Source organism: Tamandua tetradactyla, chromosome X (genome assembly GCF_023851605.1).
Source record: "Tamandua tetradactyla isolate mTamTet1 chromosome X, mTamTet1.pri, whole genome shotgun sequence".
In the NCBI taxonomy this organism is placed as follows: Eukaryota; Metazoa; Chordata; class Mammalia; order Pilosa; family Myrmecophagidae; genus Tamandua; species Tamandua tetradactyla.
Window position 1 is genome coordinate 86,079,840 of NC_135353.1, and position 21,124 is coordinate 86,100,963.

General features: G+C 37.0%; 1 protein-coding gene and 1 pseudogene across 8 annotated transcripts in view; one reads left to right on the plus strand and one right to left on the minus strand.

The window, feature by feature from the left end:
- The window catches only part of LOC143670263 (uncharacterized), a 277,128-nt gene that overhangs the window by 25,818 nt on the left and 230,186 nt on the right, over positions 1-21,124 (plus strand). The window contains exon 6 of one of the 8 annotated variants that reach the window (XM_077144946.1): positions 8,191-8,515. The exons of the other annotated variants lie outside the window; for them this stretch is intronic. Coding sequence (XP_077001061.1) covers positions 8,191-8,239 — 49 coding nt within the window. The 3' untranslated portion in view covers positions 8,240-8,515. Of the gene's footprint in view, positions 1-8,190; positions 8,516-21,124 lie in introns of those variants that run through there. 8 annotated transcript variants of the gene reach the window in all.
- LOC143670951 (synaptosomal-associated protein 29 pseudogene) lies at positions 9,180-10,378 on the minus strand (annotated as a pseudogene).

The window sequence follows — 21,124 nt, forward strand, 5'->3', positions numbered from 1 at the left end:
ACAATATATCAGAACATGTGGGATGCAGCAAAGGCAGTGCTGAGAGGGAAATTTATTGCCTTAAATACCTATATTAAAAAAGAAGAAAAAAAATTGATGATTTAACTGCTCACCTGGAGGAACTGGAGAAAGCAGAGCAAACCAAACCCAAAGTAAATAGAAGAAGAGGAATTAACAAAGATTAAAGCAGAAATAAATTAATTGTAGAATAAAATAACAATATAAAGAATAAATAAAATCAACAGTTGTATACTGAAAAAATCAATAAAATCAATGGACCCCTAGCTAGTCTGACAAAGAAAAAAAGAGAGGATGCAAATAAACAAAATTAGAAATGGGGGGGGGGGGTTGTTACCACAGACCCTGGAGAAATTTTAAAAATTCATAAAAGGATACTATAGCAACTCTATGCCAACAAACTAGACAACTTAGATGAAATGGACAAATTCCTATTAGTATATGAACAACATACATTGACTCGAGGAAATAGAAGATCTCAACAAACCAATCACAAGTAAGGAGATTCAATCAGTCATTAAAAATCTTCCTATAAACAAAAGCCCATGACCAATTGGTTTCACAGGGGAATTTTATCAAACATTCCAGAAAGAACTAACATCAATCCTGCTCAATCTCTTCTAAAAAGTTGAGGAAAAAGGAACACTACCTCATTTTATGAAGCTAACATCACACTAATACCAAACTGTGTAAAGATGCTATAAGAAAGGAAAACTAAGACCAATCTCCCTAATTAATATAAATGCAAAAATTCTTCACAAAATGCTAGCAAATCAAATTCAATGACATATTCAGAGAATTATACACTATGACTGTGCTGGTTTGAAAGGAAGTATGCCCCCTAAGAAAAGCCATGTTTTAATATAAATCTCATTTCTTAAAGGTAGAATAATCCCTGTTCAATAATGTATATTTGAAACTGTAATGAGATCATCTCCCTGGTTGATGTGATTTAGTTAAGAATGGTTGTTAAACTGGATTAGGGGATGACATGTCTCCACCCATTTGAGTGGGTCTTGATTAGTTTCTGAAGTCCTATAAAAGAGGAAACATTTTGGAGATTCAGAGAGACTCAGAGAGAGAGCAGAGGATGCTGCAGCACCACGAAGCAGAGTCCACCAGCCAGCGACCTTTGGAGATGAAGAAGGAAAAGGTCTCCCAGGGAGCTTCATGAAACAGGAAGCCAGGAGACAAAGCTAGCAGATCATGCCGTATTCCGCATGTGTCCTTCCAGCTGAGAGAGAAGCCCTGACTGTGTTCGCCATGTGCCGTCTCACTTGAGAGAGAGACCCTGAACTTCATCGGCTTTCTTGAACCAAGGTATCTTTCCCTGGATGCCTTAGATTGGACATTTCTGTAGACTTGTTTTAACTGGGACATTTTCTCGGCATTAGAACTGTAAACTTGCAACTCATTAAATTCTCCCTTTTAAAAGCCATTCCATTCCTGGTATATTGCATTCCAGCAGCTAGCAAACTAGAACAATGACCAAATGAGGTTTATACTGAAATGCGAGAGTGGTTCAACACAAGAAAACCAACCAGTGTAATACAGCACATTAATAAATCAAAAGGGAAAAATCTCATAATCACCTTGATTGGTGTTGAGAAAGCATTTGATGAAATTCAGCATCCTTTTCTGATTACAAAAAACACTTCAGAAAGTAGGAATCAGGGCAGACCATGGTGACTCAGCAGGCAGAGTTCTCACCTGTCATGCCAGATTCCCAGTTCGATTCCCGGTTTCTGCCCATGCAAAAAATAAAAAATAAAAAACAGTAGGAATCAAAGGAAATTTCCTCAATATGATATGTGAAAAACCAATAGCTGGAGTCATACTCAATGGTGGGTGACTGAAAATCTTGCCCTTAAGATTGTGAATGAGACAATCCTTGTCACCACTGATATTCAACATTGTACTAGAAGTTCTAGCTGAAACTATCAGACAGGAAAAAGAAACAAGTTGCATCAAACTCAGAAAGAAAGAAGTAAAACTTTCATTATTTACCAATCATATAATACTGTACATGGAAAATCTTGAGAAATATACAACAAAGCTTCTTTAACTAATAAACAAATTCAGCAAAGTGGTGAGATACAAAATTAATGTGCAAAAAATCAGTAATGTTTCTGTACACAAGCAATGACCTAACTGAGAAGACAATTAAGGAAAAACTTCCTTTCAAAATAGCAACTAAAAGAATTGAGTATCTAGGAATAACTTAACCAGGGATGTAAAGGACCTGTATACAGAAACCTACAAAACATTGTTAAAAGAAACCAAGAAAGGTTTAAGTAGGTGGAAAGACATTTCCTGCTCATGAAAAGGAAGATTAAGTGTAGTTAAGATGGATTCTACCCAAATTGATCTACAGATTCAATGCAGTACCGATCAAACTTCCAACAACATACTTTGAAGATTTGAAAAGCTAGTTATCAAATTCATTTGAAGAGAAAGATACCATGAATAGCTAAAACTATCCTAAAAAACAACAAAGTGGGAGTACTAACACTTCCCGATTTTAAATCTTATTACTAAGCTACAGTGGTCAAAACAGCATGGTACTGACACAAATTTAAAAATATTTACCAAGGGAATTGAATCAAGAGTTCAGAGAAAGACAACCAAATCTATGGTAAACTGACCCTTGGCAAGGTCCCCAAATCCACTGAACTGTGACAGAATAGCCTTTTCAATAAACGGGCATGGGAGAACTTGATATCAATAGCCAAAAGAATGAAAGGGGACCCTTACTTTGCACCCTATACAAAAATCAACTCAAGGTGGATCAAAGACCTAAATACAAGGGTCAATACCATAAAACTACAAGGAGAAAATAGAGGGAAACATCTTCAAGACCTAGTAATAGGAGGTAACTTCCTAAACTTTACACTCAAAGCACAAGCAAAGAAAGAAAGAAATAGAAATGGGAAATCCTTAATATCAAATGCTTCTGTGTCTGAAAGGACTTTGTCAAAAAGGTGAAGAGGCAGCCAACTCAATGAAAGAAAATGTATGGAAATTATGTATTGGATAAAGGTTTGATATCCTGTGTATATGAAGAAATCATGCAACTCAGCAACAAAAGAACAAACAACCCTATTATAAAATGGGCTAAAGATATGAGTAGACATTTTTCTTAAAGAAAGACTATGGAACAATTAAACCTTACCATCAGGGAATCCCCTGATACTGGCTCAAACTTTAGGGATACCCAAATCAGTAGGCCATACCCTTGATCACGAGGCTTATATAGGTAGCAGAGAAGTTTAGACTACCTATAGGCATGCCTAAGAGTTACTTCTGGAGGACCTCTCTTGTCACTCAGATGTTACCTCAGTCTCTATAAGCCCAACTCTGCAAGTGAAATCATTGCCCTCCTCCCTACATGGGACATGACATTCAGGTGTGAAAGTCTCCCTGGTAATGTGGGAAGGGACTTCCAGGGATGAATCCAGATCTGGCACCATGGGATCAACAATTACATCCTGACCAAAAGGGGGAAAAGAAGTGTAATTAATAAAGTATCAGTGGCAGAGAGAGTTCAAATAGAGTTGAGAGGCTACTCTGGAGGTTGCTCTTACACAAGCTTCAGGTAGACCTTGCTACCTATCATAACCTGCTAACCCCCAACTAGGGCCATTCCAGCCAATGCTATAGAACACCTAGGGCAATATATAAGATTCCACAAGAGTCCAGGCACTAGAGTAACTTTCCAGAAACCTACAACCTCCAGATGGGTCCCTGGTCCAGATAAGTCCTGAAATCTGGCCCAGCTTCTCTAGAACATCAGTGGTGTTCTTCTTACCCCATATAGTGACAGACTAATATTCTGTCTTCCAATATAAAAAATTTAGAATTGCATAACACAAACAACCCCAAAGAGAGGTATGGAAAGATCAAAGGTGATGGTGGAATTATACAGAGAAGATAGGACTTAACAAATGAGTATGAATGCTGAATCATTAAATTGATATCTCTTTTAGTCTCCAGTATTTTAGAGCAGCTGGAAGTGAAAACCTAAAATTGTGAAATTGTAATCCATGTTAAATCTGAAATATGTTCTACAACTAATTGCGGTGCTGTGTTTTGAAAATTATAGCTTTGTTGTATATATGTTATTGTTCACAAAAAAAGAAGGAAAAAGAGGTCAATTGTGATGATAAGAAAAAGTATTTAAGCCCTCTAGCCTTCTATATTCTGGAACAGCTAGAAGGAAAATTATGAAAGGATCAGATGGTAGCCCATGACAAACTCTGGGATCTATCCTGTAACCACTTTTTGAAGAGTGATTTGTAAACTATTGCTTTTTTATATCTTTGCTTTGTATATATGTTATACTATACAATAAAAAAAGTTAAAAAAAAGTTGGAATAGGCATAGCCCAAATACCTTTACAGAGTGTGAGAAAGATCAGAGGTGATGGTGGAGTTATACAGAGAGAGTTGTGTTTAACAAATGAGTGCTAACTCATTTTACTGATATTTCTTTTAGCCTCCAGTACCTATGAGCAGCTAGAAACAAAAAACCTAATATTGTGAAATTGTAACATACCAAACTGTGAAATTTGTTCTACAGCTATTTGTTGTGATGTACTTTGAAATATATTGCTTTTAGGTATATATGTTTTTTAAAGAGAAGGAGTATTACAGAGAAGATAGGATTTAACAAATGAGTATGACTACTGAATCATTATATTGACATTTCTGTTGCTCTCCAGTATCTTGGAGGCACTAGAAGGAAAAAGCTGAAATTGTGGAACTGTAACCCATACCAAACTGTGAAATCTATTCCATAACTACTTTGTAAAATGTACGTTGAAATTTATTGCTTTTTTTGTATACATTTCACAATAAGAAAATGTTAAAAAAAATGTCCAACTCAAGGCACCAACAAGAAATTATCTTCACTCAAGAAAGGCCAATGAAGTTCAGGGTTTCTCTCTCAAGTGGAAATGCACGTGGTGAACATGGCAACATCTGCTAGCTTTTTCTCCAGGCCTCTTGTTTAATGAAGCTTCCCTATGGACATTTTCCTTCTTCATCTCCAAAGGTCTGTGGCTGCATGGATTTTGTAGTTCTTGTGGCTCTCTTATGACTTTCAAGCTTTTCCAAAATGCTTCATCTTTTAAAGGATTCCAGTAAACTAATCAAGACCCATCTGGAATGGGTGGAGCCACATCTCCCTCTAATCAAATGTTAATACCCACAATCAGGCAAATCGCATCTCTGTGGTGATAATCTAATCACGTTCCCAACATGCAGTACTGAATAGGATTTAAAAGAAATGACAGCCTCCACAAGATTGGATTAGTATTAAAGAGTTAAGGGAAGGTTTGGATTTTTTATTTGGTGAGGGTCTGATTATTGGTTATTCTCTTTGGAGAAATGAAAATTGTCTACTATTGAGAGTGTTGATTGTACAAATAAGTGAGGATAATGTAGGACCTGGGTTGTTGACTTTGGACATTGTACATGATCCCCAATGCATGGGGGTGGCTGAAGGATAAATCTACTTGGAAGTAGAATGGTGTATACATATGATGGAATATTGCATGGCTACAGAAATGAGTGAAGTCATGAGGCACGCAATGAGGTGGTTGGATCAGGACTAAGGTAAATCAGAATATAGTGGAAAGGATGACATTGTCCGTATTTTAGAACTCCTTCTACTGTGTGAGACCAAATGAAGAGAGGTTTATTTTGTCCAAAACCTACATTTTCTGTAGTACATAATCTAACTTAACCAGTATGGATAGCTCATTTAATTGACTCAAACACATGGAGCCCAGAATAAGAATGAGAGTTTGTAATTTTGTATAACTTAATGTATTACTTGGATGTATCCCAGGGGATGTTGATCAGATAATTAAAAAGTATTGGCAAAGTCCCTTGATGGAGGGGAGAAAAAATATGGAACTATTATCTTTACCTCTGTGGAAACCCCTGACACTTTCTCAACTATTAAGGACTACCAAGTCAATAGGCAAAGCCCTTAATCTTGAGGCTTACTCTTTTTTTTTAAGTTTAAAACAGCTTCACGGGTGCATGGGTGGTTCAGTGGTAGAATGCTTGCCTTCCACGTGGGAGACTGGGTTCGATTCCCAGACCATGCACCTAAAAAAACCCCAATAAAAGCAGCTTCACCTTTTATTTCATGGAATATGATCATCTGTTGAATGGAAACCATTGAGCTGTTCTGATACAGACTCTGAATTAAAGGCAAACCTTCCCTCCCCAACACCCTATGAGCACTTATATAGACTAGTTCATCATTCTGAATGCAAGGCTTTTCATTCATCACAGAAGATGCTTAACAACGTTGGTAACTTTAAAGATTCTGCAGAATAGATCTTTATCAACAAATTATAGGGTATTTGCTAAACTGCTGTAGTGTATATTTAAAATTACATATCCAGCAAAAGAAGTTAGAGAACAGAAATTAAAATGCACTGCATATATTTTTTTATTTCAATCTGCGCTCTATTCAAGTCTCCTTTCCTAAAGAATGTAAAGATGACACCCACAAGGAAACCCCATTGCTGTTAAGTCACAAATAAGTAGATGTTAGAAACAGCTTCCTCTAAGAGAATGCACATATTTTGAAGTTAATGGCACACTTAGCAAGTAACCTAAATTTAGAAGAACAACTTTCTTGAAGGCAGAGTTTCTTCCTAGAGGAGATGTGGAAATCAAAATCTGTCTTATGGACCTCACCTGGTGAGGAGTTTTCATTGGTCTAGGCTGTAGTATGGTAGACTTCCAATAGCTGATCCCAGGATTGATCCTTTATTTAGTATCTTTGTGAGATGTGTGCAAGTTATAGGATAAAATATTTCCCTTTTGATTACAATCATCATGTAAGAAGATCCTGGAGCCTTTTAGATCTTCCTTCATTCTATGTGAAAATGCACAAGCAATTTGGCTTTATAAAGAAATGTAAATAGTCAGTCCTTCAAGGCCAGGGAACAGAGGCTGATGACCAGGCAGAAAGAAGATGGCTGGCTGTTGTAGCCAGCCAACATGTCGCTTAAAGACAGAGTGTTGGCTAAGGCCTTAGAACAGAGCATTTGAACAAGAAGGTGCCTTCCACCATGTTAAAGGAAGACATTTCTAGAAATGAGGGTGACTCTCCTTTTACATACTTGGGGTTAAAAAAAAGGAAGGAGAGTGATTGGCTTTATCACTCCAACCAAAGATGGGGAAGATAAATAGAATAAGATGTTACGATAGTTCAAGTCAATTAATTCACTAATCTCAGTGTTCAAAATAGCAGTTTTCCTCAGGAAGGCCATTAAAGATTGCTTGGTCATGGCCTTTATCCATAGTTATTTGAAAAATAAATTTAGGTATAAGGTATAATAACAAATCTCCATGAGTTTACGTCTAGTGGCAATAAACAGAAACAGTTATAATGACTTATATGAAAGGTGCTGGAGAGGAAAGAAAACCGAAAACATGAGAATGAGTGGAAATGTATGCCAGACTGCTGCTTTTCTCTCTGATTTTATGCTTTTGAGCAGCCTTCTCGCTGAAAGCTTTAAGACTAGTTTTCTTCGGGCTGAGTGTAGGTTTAACATTTTCCTTTTATTGGTTATCAAGAGAAAATTGATGCTGAATTCATCTGATAAACCAATATCTCGTAGTTACCTTTGATCGCATTCTCACATTTTGGGATTTTTGCAGAGGAATGGGGACAAGAGCAAGTTCATGGAAAGTGTTTGCCAATGGAGGCAGTCAGTATTTTTTCGAACATCGTGCATTAGGAGAGGGAACTTTTACAGACTACTACATAAGTATGAATGCATTACTGTGACACTATTAAGAGGGTTATTTTGCCCCAAGTGACTATTATTTATAGGCTACAGCCTGTGACTGCAATTTAGCAAAGATCATGAAGGTCAGTGCCACACTTTAAGGTGAAAGGCACTGGTTATTTTAAACCATTTACTGGCCAGTTTCAATAAAATCAGCCCCTTTAACCATCTTCAAAATGTTGTAAGTTTTTTTTTTCAAAGTCAAGGGTCTTGTGGATTCAATTATTTCACTGAAGGCACCAATGTAGAAAAAAACATTTCATTGCAGAATTTAATTTTAATGAATGATTTTAAATTATTCTTTTTGTAAAATAAAAGGAGTGATGATGCAAGGATTTTCTTTCTTTCTTTTTTAGCCGATCCATCTACACAAAGTTGGCACCATTTGTGGAGTTCCTGTCCTAAAACTGGTGACAGAGAACAAAGGGATGTGTTGTCATCTCCTGGGAGCCAGGTGGGGGATGGGGCTCCTGGATGAGGCAGGAGACCTCAGATATGATCCAGCCTGAGGGATGGAGTGCTTAGCAGAGAAAGGCCACTGCATGGCCATGTCTTTGTGATACTCCATTACTGCAAATTCTATAGGGCTATCCAGTTTCAGAGTCTGTTTCCAGTGACAGACTGGAAATTAAGGATGAGAACACACAACGGGGAATGGGTTGCCCAAATCCTTACACACTTCCCAGCATCACAGTAGGCAAGGCCAGTCTGAACTCCTCCTCCTATGACATGCCAGGGAAAGAGGGGCGAGAGGAGAGGAGGTGACATTTATCTGTAAAACACCAAAGAGGGCCTATGTGTTCCATTTTGGGATTAAATAATCCTTTGCTAGGGGATAGAGAGAACTATGAACAGTGTGCCCTGTGGTGTGTGGGTGGAGGTGGCATGCTGACTGCTAAACTAAAGCATGGGAAGATCTCTTTGTGCTTGTCACTGGCTCAGTCCCTTGCAACTCATTGTAAGGTCAAGGAATGAGAGAAATCCAGCACATAGGGAAATCGAGGTTGGCAATTCCAAGCCAGGACCTCTGCCTAACTCTTTCCATATTTTCATCAGAGTGAAAAATGTAATCAAAGGCCCAGATATTCAGGGCCAGGCTCCAAGGACACTTGTGCTTGGGCTGAAACAAGTATTCAGTTGAAAGAACTCAGAGAGGTGTTGGACCTCAGAAAAAGTGGGACATATGCTTCCTCCTAATAACAAAATCTCTTAAAACCCACTCTATTACAACATTTGCAAACATATTAAATTACATACCACCATAATGACATTTCTTGGACGTTAGCAACAACAACAACAAAAAAGATCTTTCAATCATAAATGGAAAATTTATTTAAAGACATCTTTAAAGCTGTTAAACTTTTCTTTCTGAGCTTCTTATATTACATCTATTTTTCCACTTTGATCATAAACCAATCAAGAATGTCATTTTACTCCTCTATTTCTGTCTGTGTCCCCAAGTGTGTTAGTTAGATTCAGTTGTGAACTTGGCCAGGTGAGCATACCTAGTTTTGTTGCTGCGGACATAAGTCAATGGTACATGAACCTCATCTGTTGCTAATTACATCGGCAGTCAGCTAGGAGGCGTGTCTGCTGCAATGAGTGACATTTGACTTAATTGGCTGGTGCTTAAATGAGGGAGCGGAAGGTAGCACAGCCTAAGCAGCTCAGCATTCCTCATCTCAGCACTTGCAGCTCAGCCCAGGCCTTTGGAGATGCAGAAAGAAGTCACCCCTTGGAAAGTTGTTGGAACCCAGGGGCCTGGAGAGAAGACCAGCAGAGACCATCCTGTGCCGTCCACGTAAGAAAGAACCTCAGCGGAAAGTTAGCTGCCTTTCCTCTGAAGAACCAACAAAATAAATCCCCTTTTATTAAAAGCCAATCCGTCTCTGGTGTGTTGTATTCCAGCACCTAGCAAACTAGAACACCAAGGTTTTATCCTCCAAGTGGCCCAGTCCCAGGGAGAGTTCATTTTTGTTGCTGTCAATCTTCTGGTGATAAGCTCAGAGATGGAGGCTCTTGGGGTACCTGCTGGAGCTCCTGTATGAACCAGCCCTCCAGTAATGGAGTCTGAGTTACCAAGTTTTCTGAAGTTTGAGTGGCTGGCCTGGTACTTCAATTCTTGTTCTTTACTTGTAGTTATGGCTTCCTTCCATCTGCTACTGGACTGGGGGGTGAGGGTGCCATTCTGTCCTGCTGGCATATCCATCAGTTTGGATTTGAAATAATTGATAAGCTCCCCAAACACACTCTTAATGCTACTGATGTGCTTCTCACTGATTCTCAAGTCTGTGCATTCCAAGCCTCTCTGCTGATGGATGAGTTCCTCACAAGAGGTAACCCCAACATTCCCAAATTCATAGACTTGTGGGTGTTAGTGGCCATGGCCTTAGCCCTGCACAGCACCTCCTACCACAGGCTCTGTTGCTGGTTGCTAGGCCTGTCCAGGAGGTTGTGGAGATTCTTCCAAGGGGGTGGGTGGGTGCCTTCATCCTCCACATCATTCCTGAATGGGTTGTAGCTTTTGGGTAGGCCAACATGATGTCATACTGGTCTGGGTGTAGCAGTTGTGGTGGAAGTGAGAGGCAGCCTTCCCCAGACCTCCTGGGAGATAGTACCCTAAGGCTTGATCTTGTGAAGCTTATTTCTGTAGCAGAAAAACTAAACCTACCTATAGTCATGTCTAAGAGCTATTTTCAGGAAACCTCTTTTGTTGTTCAAAAGTATTCTCTATCTCTGAGTTCAATTCTGCAAGTAAAATTATTACCCATTTCCCTTATGTGGGACATGACATCCAGGGGTGAAAGTCTCCCTGGCAACATGGGCATGACTCCCAGGGATGAGCATGGCCCTGGAACCATGGTATTGACAATGCCTTCCTGATTAAAAAGGGGCAAAGTAGTGTAACGAAATAAGGTATCATTGGCTAAGTGAGTTCAATAAAGTTGAGCAGCTATTCTGGATGCTACTCCTATGCAAGCTTCAGGTAGATGTTGCTAATTACCATGTTTTGCCAACCCCCAACCAAAATCATTCTTTTTAACTTTAAAGAACACCTAAGGCTCTATCTGAGATTCTACAAATTTTCACACACTGAGGTTACTTTCCAGAAACCTACAACCACCAGATAGGTTCCTAGAGTAGATAAATCCTGAAAGAGGAGCTGGCATCTCCAAGAATATCTACTTGTTCTGTCCCCTATCCCTTATTATCAACAGCCCTTTCAAACATGAAAAATTTAAAATTGGCATAGCCCAAATATCCCTAAAGATTGGTAGAAGGTTCAAAGGAGGAGGAGTTATAGCAGAAAAGATAGGATTTAACAAATGAGTATGACTGTTGAATCATTATATTCACGTTTCTTTTAGATTCCAGTCTTTGAGCAGCTAGAAGGAAAGAACCAAGGTATCCTTCCTTGGATGCCTTAGTTTGGACACTTTTATAGTCTTGCCTTAATTTGAACATTTTTGTGGCATTAGAACTGTAAACTTGCAACTTATTAAATTCCCTTTTTAAATCATTCCATTTCTAGTATACTACTAGAGGCTGACAAACTAAAATACCTACCAAACTCTGAAATCTGTTTTATAAGTATGCTTTACAAAGTACTTTGAAATTTATTGCTTTTTGTATATGCTTTATATTTCATAATAAAAAATGTTTTTAAAAAAGTATTACCAGTTAAAAGATGATATTGTCCATATTTTAAAGCTTCAACTTTTGTGTGAGACTAAAGGGAGAAATGTTTACTTGGTGCAAAAAAATTTATATTTTGGGTAGTGCTTTTCATAATTTAACTTATTGTATGATTAGTTAAGTTGAACACCATAAGCGCATGAAATCTTTAACAGGGTGTGAGATTTTGTTTGTTGTCCAGCTTACTGTGATGCCATGATATATCCCAGAGTAATTTGGGCAGGGGATAAAAAGAAGTATTTACAATTCCCTTTGGGAGACTGGGGAGAAAGGGGGGAAATATTCAACTTCCCATTTGGAGAACTTATGATATTCTTGCAAGCATTGGGTGCAACCAAATCAATAGGCTGAGCCATTGATCTTGGGCTTTGCCTCTGTGGAACTTATTTCTGCAAAGGATAGGCTACACCTATTTAAAATTAAGGCTAATAGCCCCAGAGCACCTATTATGTTGCTCAGATCTGGCCTGTATCTCTAGGCCAACTCGGGAGATGAATTCAGTGCCCTCTCTCCTACATGGGATATGACTCCTATGGGTGTAAATCTCCCTGGTAACGTGAGACAGAAATCCCATAATAAGCTGGGACCCAGCATCAAGTGATTGAGAAAGTCTTCTTGACAAAAGGGGGAGAGAGAAATGAGACAAAATAAAGTTTCAGTGGCTGAGAGATTTCAAACAGAGTCAAGAGGTTATCTTGGAGGTAATTCTTATGCATAGATATCCCTTACTTTATAGTGTATTGGACTGGCTGGATGGGAACTGTTGAGCTGTGTTGGGACAGCTTGGAAACTAGCCTTGATTCTTGAAGTTGATTGTATAAAGATATAACACTTACAGAGTGGCTGTGTGATTATGAAAACCTTGTGTCCGATGATCCTTTTATCCAAAGTATGGACAGATGAGTAAAATAATATGGATGATAAATAAATCAATAATAGGGGGTAAAAAGGGTAAACAATTGGGTGGAAATACTGGTAGTCAATAAGAGGGATGGGTAAGGGTTATAGTATGTATGAGTTTTTATTTTTTCCTTTTTATTTCTTTTTCTGGAGTGATACAAATGTTCAAAGAAATGATCATGGTGATGAATACACAACTTTGTGATGATATTATGAGCTATCAGTTGTACACCATGTATGGAATGTATGTATGTGAAGACCTCTCAATCAAAATATTAAGAAAAAAGGGAAGAAAAAGAAGTATTACAATAATTAAGAGATTTTCTATCCTCCTTTTAACTAAATTTGCATAGGTGTAATGCTAATATATTTAGAGTTTTTTTCTATACTGATGCTGATCTGTATGTTAAAAGTTACAAATCATAGGAACATCTAAGTTTGCTTGTATTGCACTACTTTACACTAATGCTTCTCTAAAAGTACAAGTGGTCAGCTATACAACAAACTTCATCTTTAAAAGGTTTATTTGGTCTGGAATCAAAATTTGTGTAGCACATAATCTAATTAAGCCTATCTGGATAGATCATTTGAACAATTGAAACACAGGGAATCCAGAATAAGAAAGAGATTCTTTAAGCCTGTATAGCCTAATGTAATGCCTGGGTACATCCTAAAGTATATTAAGCAGATAATCAAAAAATATTAGCAAAGTCCCTTGAGGAATTGGAAAAAATATATGGAACTGTTTAACTTTACCATCAGGAAATCCCCTGATGCTGTGTCAAACCTTAGGGACACCCAAATCAATAAGCTAAACCCTTGATCTTGAGGTTTACTCTTGTGAAGCTTATGTAGGTAGTGGAGAAGCTTAGCCTACCTATAGGTATGACTAAGAGTTCCTTCTGGAGGACTTTTGTTGCTCAGATGTGGCCTCACCCTCTCTAAGCCCAACTCTGCAAGTGAAATCATTGCCCTCCCCCACTACATGGGTCATGACATCCCGAGGTGAAAGTATCCCTGGCAGCATGGGAGATGACTCCCAGGGATGAATCTGGCCCTGGCACCATGAGATCTATAAATCCATTCTGACCAAAAGGGGGAAAAAGTGTAGCTAATAAAATATCAGTGGCAGAGAGAGTTCAAATAGATCGAGAGACTACTCTGGAGGTTGCTCTTATGCAAGCTTGGACGTTGCTACCTATCAAAAGCTGCCAAACCCGAACTGGGACCATTCCAGCCAATCCTAAAGAAAACCTAGGGCAATATATATAGGATTCTGCAAGGGTTCTATGCACTAGGGTAACTTTGCAGAAGCCTACAACTTCCAGGTGGGTCCCTGGACCACATAAGTCCTGGAACCTAGAGAGGCCAGCCACTCCAGAACATCAGCTATTCCATCTCTATACCCCATATTAATGACAGACCCTTCAAACATGAAAATGTCAGAATGGCCATAGGCCAAACACCCCTAAAGAGAGGGATAGAAAGATCAAAGGTGATGATGGAGTTATACAGAGAAGATAGGGTTTAACAAGTGAATATGATTTCTGAATCATTAGATTAATATCTTTATTAGTCTCCAGTATGTTAGAGCAGATAGAAGTAAAAACCTAAAATTGTGGAATTGTAACCCATTCAAACTCTGAAATATGTTCTACAACTAACTATGGTGTTGTATTTTGAAAATTATTGTTTTTCTGTATATATGTAATTTTTCACAAAAAAAGAAAAAACATCGATTGTGGTGATAAAAAAATATTTAAGCCTTCTCACCTCCTTTATTCTTGAGCAGCTAGAGGGAAAAATCTGAGAGTATCATATGGTAACCCATGACAAACTCTGTGATCTGTCCTGTAACTATTTGTTGGAGAGTGTTTTGAAAACTATTGCTTTTTCATTTCTTTGTTTTGTATATACGTTATACTATACAATAAAAAAGTTAAAGAGAAAACTTCATCTTTAACAAAAAAAAAAATTTAAAGGAAAAACAAGGCAAGTATACAAATTGTATTCTACTTGTGGATTGGCATAGCCCTAGTAGAAGTGTGGGAGTGAACTGAGACAAAGCTTCTGCTGTAGTTTGTAATTAATAACCCTAAAATAAGCTCTCAAATCCTTTTATTTCTAAAGGTAAATTCATTTAAAATGCTTATAAAAATAAAGCTTAAAGTGTACGCTCTTAGAAAAATCACATTTGCTCTTAAGCTTTAACTGTTATTTCTAAATTCTAAAATCCTTCACTCTTTGAATGAACTGGTAATTCACTAGAACTTTAAGTATCTGTTCAACACCCAAGACTTGGAGTAGAAGTTCTGCAGCTCTTAAAAAACTAGCATTCCTCCATGCTGCAACATATAAATGATGCTGATATAGTTGGGACTAAAATAAACATAATATCATCTATATAGTAAAATTTTAACTTCAAAAAGTTATGTATATATTTTTAATTATATATATATATATTTAGCAAAGTCCCTTAAACTAAAAAAAAGCCCAAAATCAAAACATAAAACTACTAAACTTCCCCACCAGAGGAATTACTTCTATTCTCTTAGGCATTTAGACCTCCGAATTCAATAAGCCAAAGTTTTGCCTCCAGGGACATTAACTCAGAAAGCATAACTAATTACCCTTACCTGAGCTCTAGAAGTAGAAAAAAAGAAAACCTTCCTAGTCCTCCATGTTCACACAACAGTGTAAAAAATAAAGCTTTCTATCAATTAAACACAACCAAAAGATACTTAATTTCTTAAATACTGTACCTTTACCAAAAAACTAGCACTAATTCTTTGCCTGGGCCATCCAAAAATATCTCTTAAATGAATAACCAGATTGTCATGGTAGCCAAAACCATAGCCCAATCAATCAAGCCCCTTCTAAGCCTCATTCCTGTACTCCTTAACTTAGCACATGGGCCCTCTTATCCCCAGTCAAGCAAGAAAGAATTTTCTAAAGGTAATTCTAAAATTTACTCTTGAACCTACAAGATGGTCATTTCCTTCCTTCTTTTCCAGTCTCAACTGGTTAATGCATCTCCTAAGCCCAATCACTTCTATCCTCCTCTGGCTATTAAATGGCCCTTGGTTTTTTGTTTTTTTTTTAACCATCATTTAAACTTTTGATTTTGAGATAATTATAAATTCACAGGAAATTACAAAGACAACACGGAGAGGTCCCCTGTGCCCTTAACCCAATTTCCCCCAAAGGTTACAGCTTACAGAACTGTAGTACAATATCAAAACTTGGAAACAGACATTGGTACAATGCAAGGGCATAGCCCTATACCATTTTGGCACATGTTAATATCCACGTAGCTACCACTGAAATTAAGATACAAAACGATTCCATGACCACAAAGCTCTCTCTTGAGCTACCCCTTTAAATCACACCTACTCCACTCTCCCCATCGTCCCTAAGCATTGCACTGTTCTCCACCTCTATAATTTTGTCATTTCAAGTTGAATTCCTTTTTGGCTTATCTACAGTGTTTTTTTTTAACTTTTTTTAAATTGTAGAATATAACATATATACAAACCAAAGAAATAAAAAAGCATTTATTTTCAAAGCATTCTTTCACAAGTAGTTGCAGGACTGATCCCAGAGTTTGTCATAGGATACCTGACCATCATCTCAGATTTTTCTTCGTAGCTGCTCCAGAACATTGGAGGCTAGAAGGAATAAATATACTCTTTTTATCATCACAATAGACTTTTTTCTTTTTTTATGAGAAATAGCAAATATATATATATATATATATATATGAATAAATAATAAATTTCAAAGCAGATTACAACACATGGCAACATCATGAAGATTGAAGAGACAAGAGACATAATCCAGAGAAGGGAGAAAAAAATCTATTTTCTTTTGTGCACCATTTTCCAAGAGGATCTTCAGTCAAGTGCTGTGGTGGTTTAGAGCTGTATGTACCCAAGGAAAACATGTTCTTAAACTTAATCCATTCCTGTTGGTGTGAGCCTATTATAAGTAGGGCATTTTGATGAGGTTACTTCAGTTAAGGTATGGCCAAAGATGGGTCTTAATCCTATTACTGGATACTTTATAAGCAGAATGGAACTCAGACAAGTAGAGAGAAAGCCATGGGAAGAAAAAGCTGAAATTCAATGGAGACTAGAAGAGAATGGAGTGGCCAAGAGAAGCCATCATGTGCAATGCCATATCACGAAGGAGTCCAGGACCAAGGATCACAGGCAGCCAGATTTAGAAAGCCGGGTTTTGGGAAGAAAGCATCACCTTGATGATGAATTGATTTGGAATTTCTCTTAGACCCAAAACCATGAGTGAACAAATTCCCTTTGTTTAGGCTGACCAATTGCACGGTATTTGACTGAGAAGCCAAGGAAAACAAAAGAGGTATGTTTCAAAATAGTGTTAAAAATCCAGTGAGCATAAAATTACACATAGTCAAAATTCTCTGAATCTTTTATTCTTCCTCCCCACCTTTGATAGACCCTCTTCTCTTTCTCCTCACCCATACTCCTTCATCTTGACGTGATCTATCTTCCACTTTGTCATCCTTCTTTCTTCTCCTGACACCCCTCTTATACATCTCATTATTTCCTCTTTACCCTTCTCTTTTATCCCCATTTGTCTGTTTTGCTAGGTTTCCATGTCATTCAGTTCAGAAGCATCGCCTTACCTGTGTCTGCCCTTTGTCAACACAGTCATCTCTATCCTTTACACTACTCCCTTCCTTACACAAAAAAATCCAAGAAGACCCATTCAAAAGGAAAAATAAAGAAGTGCTTACAAGACTAAATAGGGCCAAATATTATTTTCATCAGCTTGGGCCTTATTCCAGCAGTTTTCAAAAAGGCCATAATAAATATTATGTATCAAAGGGTGTCATTACATTTATTGATTTTGCTAGTCCTGAAAAGTAGTTATGACTACAAAAAATGCTACACATTTGACTCCTTTCCACAAGATAACTCTTTAAGCCAACTTCATGTGGACTCACAATCTTTATTGTCTCTAAATGAACTGAGGCCCAAAGGTTTTACTTGCTAATTATTATCCTTATGAGGAGAAAGATACTTTCCTCTACAACAGCCTGTTTGATTACGGGACAAGTTTTCAAAGATAGTCTCATCATGACAAATCTTAGGTTTTTTGAGGGGTGAGATATGGTTAAATATTTGATAGTAAGGCTGAGATCATTTGGAGCAGAGGCCCCAGAAAAATTTTAATGACCTTGATTATTTCTTTGTCCAAGTCTCTGAAACATTTTTTTTACATGGGCAGGTACCAGGAATCAAACCTGGGTCTCTGGCATAGTAGACAAGAATTTTGCCACTGAGCCACCATTGCACCACCCTGAAACCTTAAATATATATATATATATATATATATATATATATAAATATTTATATATTTTTGCATACTGTATGGGGGGTCACATTTCATTCTTTTTCCATGTGAGTTTCCCATTGCAGTACCATTTGTTGAATTTTTTGTTTGTTTGTTTTTTTATTGGCTTGTTAGTTTGGGAAGTCCATGGGCCAGAAATTGAACTCAGGTCTCCCACATGGCAGGTGAGAATTCTACTACTGAACCACCCTTGCACTCCTTGAAACTTTTTTATATTCTGCCACCAATTGTTTATTTTTTTATTAGAGAAGTTGTGAATTTATACAGCTTACAACTATGCATAAAATACAGGATTCCAATATGCCACCCTATTAATTTTAAAGCAATTTGTTGAAATATAGTCACATATCATAAATCATCCAAAATATATAATCAATAACATTTAGTATATTCACAGAGTTGTATATACATAACCACAATTAATATTAGAACATTTTCATATCCAAAAATAAAAACTCATACCCTGTAGTAACCTCTCACTCCATCATTCTTCATTCCTACATAACTACTAATCTATTTCTGTCTGTATAGATTTATTTACAATTGCATTTTACATAAATGAAATCATATAAGTGTGCTACTTTGCCTCTAGTTTCTTTCACTTAGCATGATGTTTTTAAAATCATAATTATTATTTTCAAATCAGAGAAGTTGTAGCTTTGCAGAAAGTTTGTGCTAGTTTGAAAGTATTGTGTACCCCAGAAAAGCCATGTCCTTTAATCATGATCCAAGACTGCAGGGTGGAAACTTTTTGATTAGATTATCTCCATTGGAATGTGGTGCTCTCAGTTGTGGGTGCGGCCTTTTGATTAGATGGAGATGTTACTCCACCCATTTTAGTTGGGTTTTGATTAGTTTACTGGGGTCCTTTAATAAGGGGAACACTTTGGAGAAACCTCAGATGCAGATACTTGGAGAGCTGACAGAAATGACAGAGACAACATGAGAACCAGATGTTTGGAGATGCAGAAAGAAAACACCCTTGGGGAAGCTCTTTGAAACCAGAAGTCTAAGACTCCATGCCAGTCTTGTGCCTTTCTAATTGACAGAAGTGTTCTGGACTCTTCGGCCTTTCTTTAGTCAAGGTATTTTATTTATTTGTTTTTCCCTGGATGCCTTAGTGTGGATATTTATATAGCCCTAGAACTGTAAATTTGCAACTTAATAAATTCCCTTTTTAAAAGCCATTCCATTTCTGGTCTATTGCATTTCAGCAGCATTAGCAAACACCCCCATTTATTGTTGACACTTTGCATTAGTTTTGTATCTTTGTTACAATTGATGAAAGAATATTAAAATGATATAATTAACTATTATTAACAGTTTACATTAGGTGTATTTTCCCGTATGCCACCCTACTATTAACACCTGGTCTTAGCATTGTACATTTATAATATCTCATGAAAGAATATCCTTGTACTATTAACTCCAGTCCACCATCCTCAGTAGGGTCCACTGTTTTATACAGTTCCATGTTTTATCTTCTAACATTCATTCTAGCAACATATGTACTAAAATTTCCCCTTTCAATAACATTCACATGCATAGTTCAGTACTGTTACTTACACTTACAATAATGTGCTACCATCACACCATCCATTTCCAAACCTTTAAAATCAACCTAAGTATAAATTCTGTAAAAGTAGACATCAGCTCTCTATTCTTTATGCCAATCTCTTCCCTGGTAACCTATAGTCTACATCTATCTCTATGAGTTTACTGATAATTATGTATATCAGTAAGATCGTACAATATCTGTCCATTTTTGTTTAGCTTATTTCATTCAGATTAATGTCCTCAAGGTTCATTCATGTTGTTGCATACATCAGGAATTCATTCCTTTTTGCAGATGAATAATACTAAATCCTATGCATATACAACATTTTGTTTATACATTCAAGAATTAATGAACACTTCAGTGGCTTCCATTTTTCTGCAATTGTGAATGATGTCACTATGAGCATCTATGTGAAAAATACCTGTTGATTACCTGTTTTTATTCTTTTGGGATTACACCTAGCAGCGGGGATGCTGAGTCATATGGTAATTCTATACCTACTTTCCATAGGTATTGCCAAAATGTCTTCCACACTGTCTGCAACATTTTACATTCCCACCAGCAGTGACTGTTTCTGTTTCTCGACATCCTAACACTTGGGATTTTCTGCTTTTTAAAAATAGTAGCCATTCTAGTAGGTGTGAAATGAGATTTCATTGTGCATTTTTTTTTTTTTTGACATGGACAGACACCAGGGATTGAACCCGGGTCTCTGGCACAGCAAGCGAGAACTCTGCCACTGAGCCACCATTGCTTATCCTCATCGTGCTTTTGCTTTGCATTTCCCAAATAGCTAGTGAAGTTGAGCATATTTTTATGCATGTGCTTATTAGCCATTTATATATCCCCTTTGGAGGAATATCTGTTCATCTTTTGCCTACTTTTTAAATTGTATTGTTTGTCTTTTTATTGTTGAATTGTAGGATTTCTTTATATGTTCTGTATTTTAAATCTTTATCAGATATGTGCTTTCCAAATATTTTCTCCCAGTGAGTAGGCTGTCTTTTCATTTTTGTGACAAAGTTATTTGAGGCCCCAAAGTATTTAATTTTTAGGAGATCTCATTTATGTATTTTTTTCCTTTCATAGCCTGTGCTTTGAGTGTAAAGTTTAAGAAACTGTTGCCTACCTCAAGATCTTGAGGATGCTTTCTTCAATTTTCTCCTAAGAGTTTTATAATCTTGTCTTATATTTAGGTTTTGATCCATTTTGAATTAATGTTTGCATATGATTTGAGAGAGGAGTCTTCTTTCATTCTTTTTCCATATAGATACCTAGTTCTCTTAACACCATTTGTTGGAGAGAAGTTTCTTTCCCATTTGAGTGGACTTGACAGCCTTATTAATGTGTAGGCTGATTTCTGAACTATCAAATTGACTCCATTGTTTGATATTTCTATCTTTGTGCCAGTACCATGCTGTTTTGACCACGGTAGCTTTGTAGTATTATTTAAAGTCAGGAAATGTGAGTACTGCAAATTCATTCTTTTTCAAGATATTTTTGGCTATTTGAGGCCTCTTACCCTTCCAAATAAAGTAGATAATTGGCTTTTCCATTTCTATAAAGTAAGCTTTTGGAATTTTGATTGGTATTGGATTGAAGCTATAAATTATTTTGGTTAAAATTGTTATCTTAACTGTATCTACTCTTCCAATCCATGGACATTTAATAACCTTCCATTTATTTAGGTCTTCTTTGATTTGTTAGCAATGCTTTGCAGTTTCCTGTGTACAAGTCTTTTATAT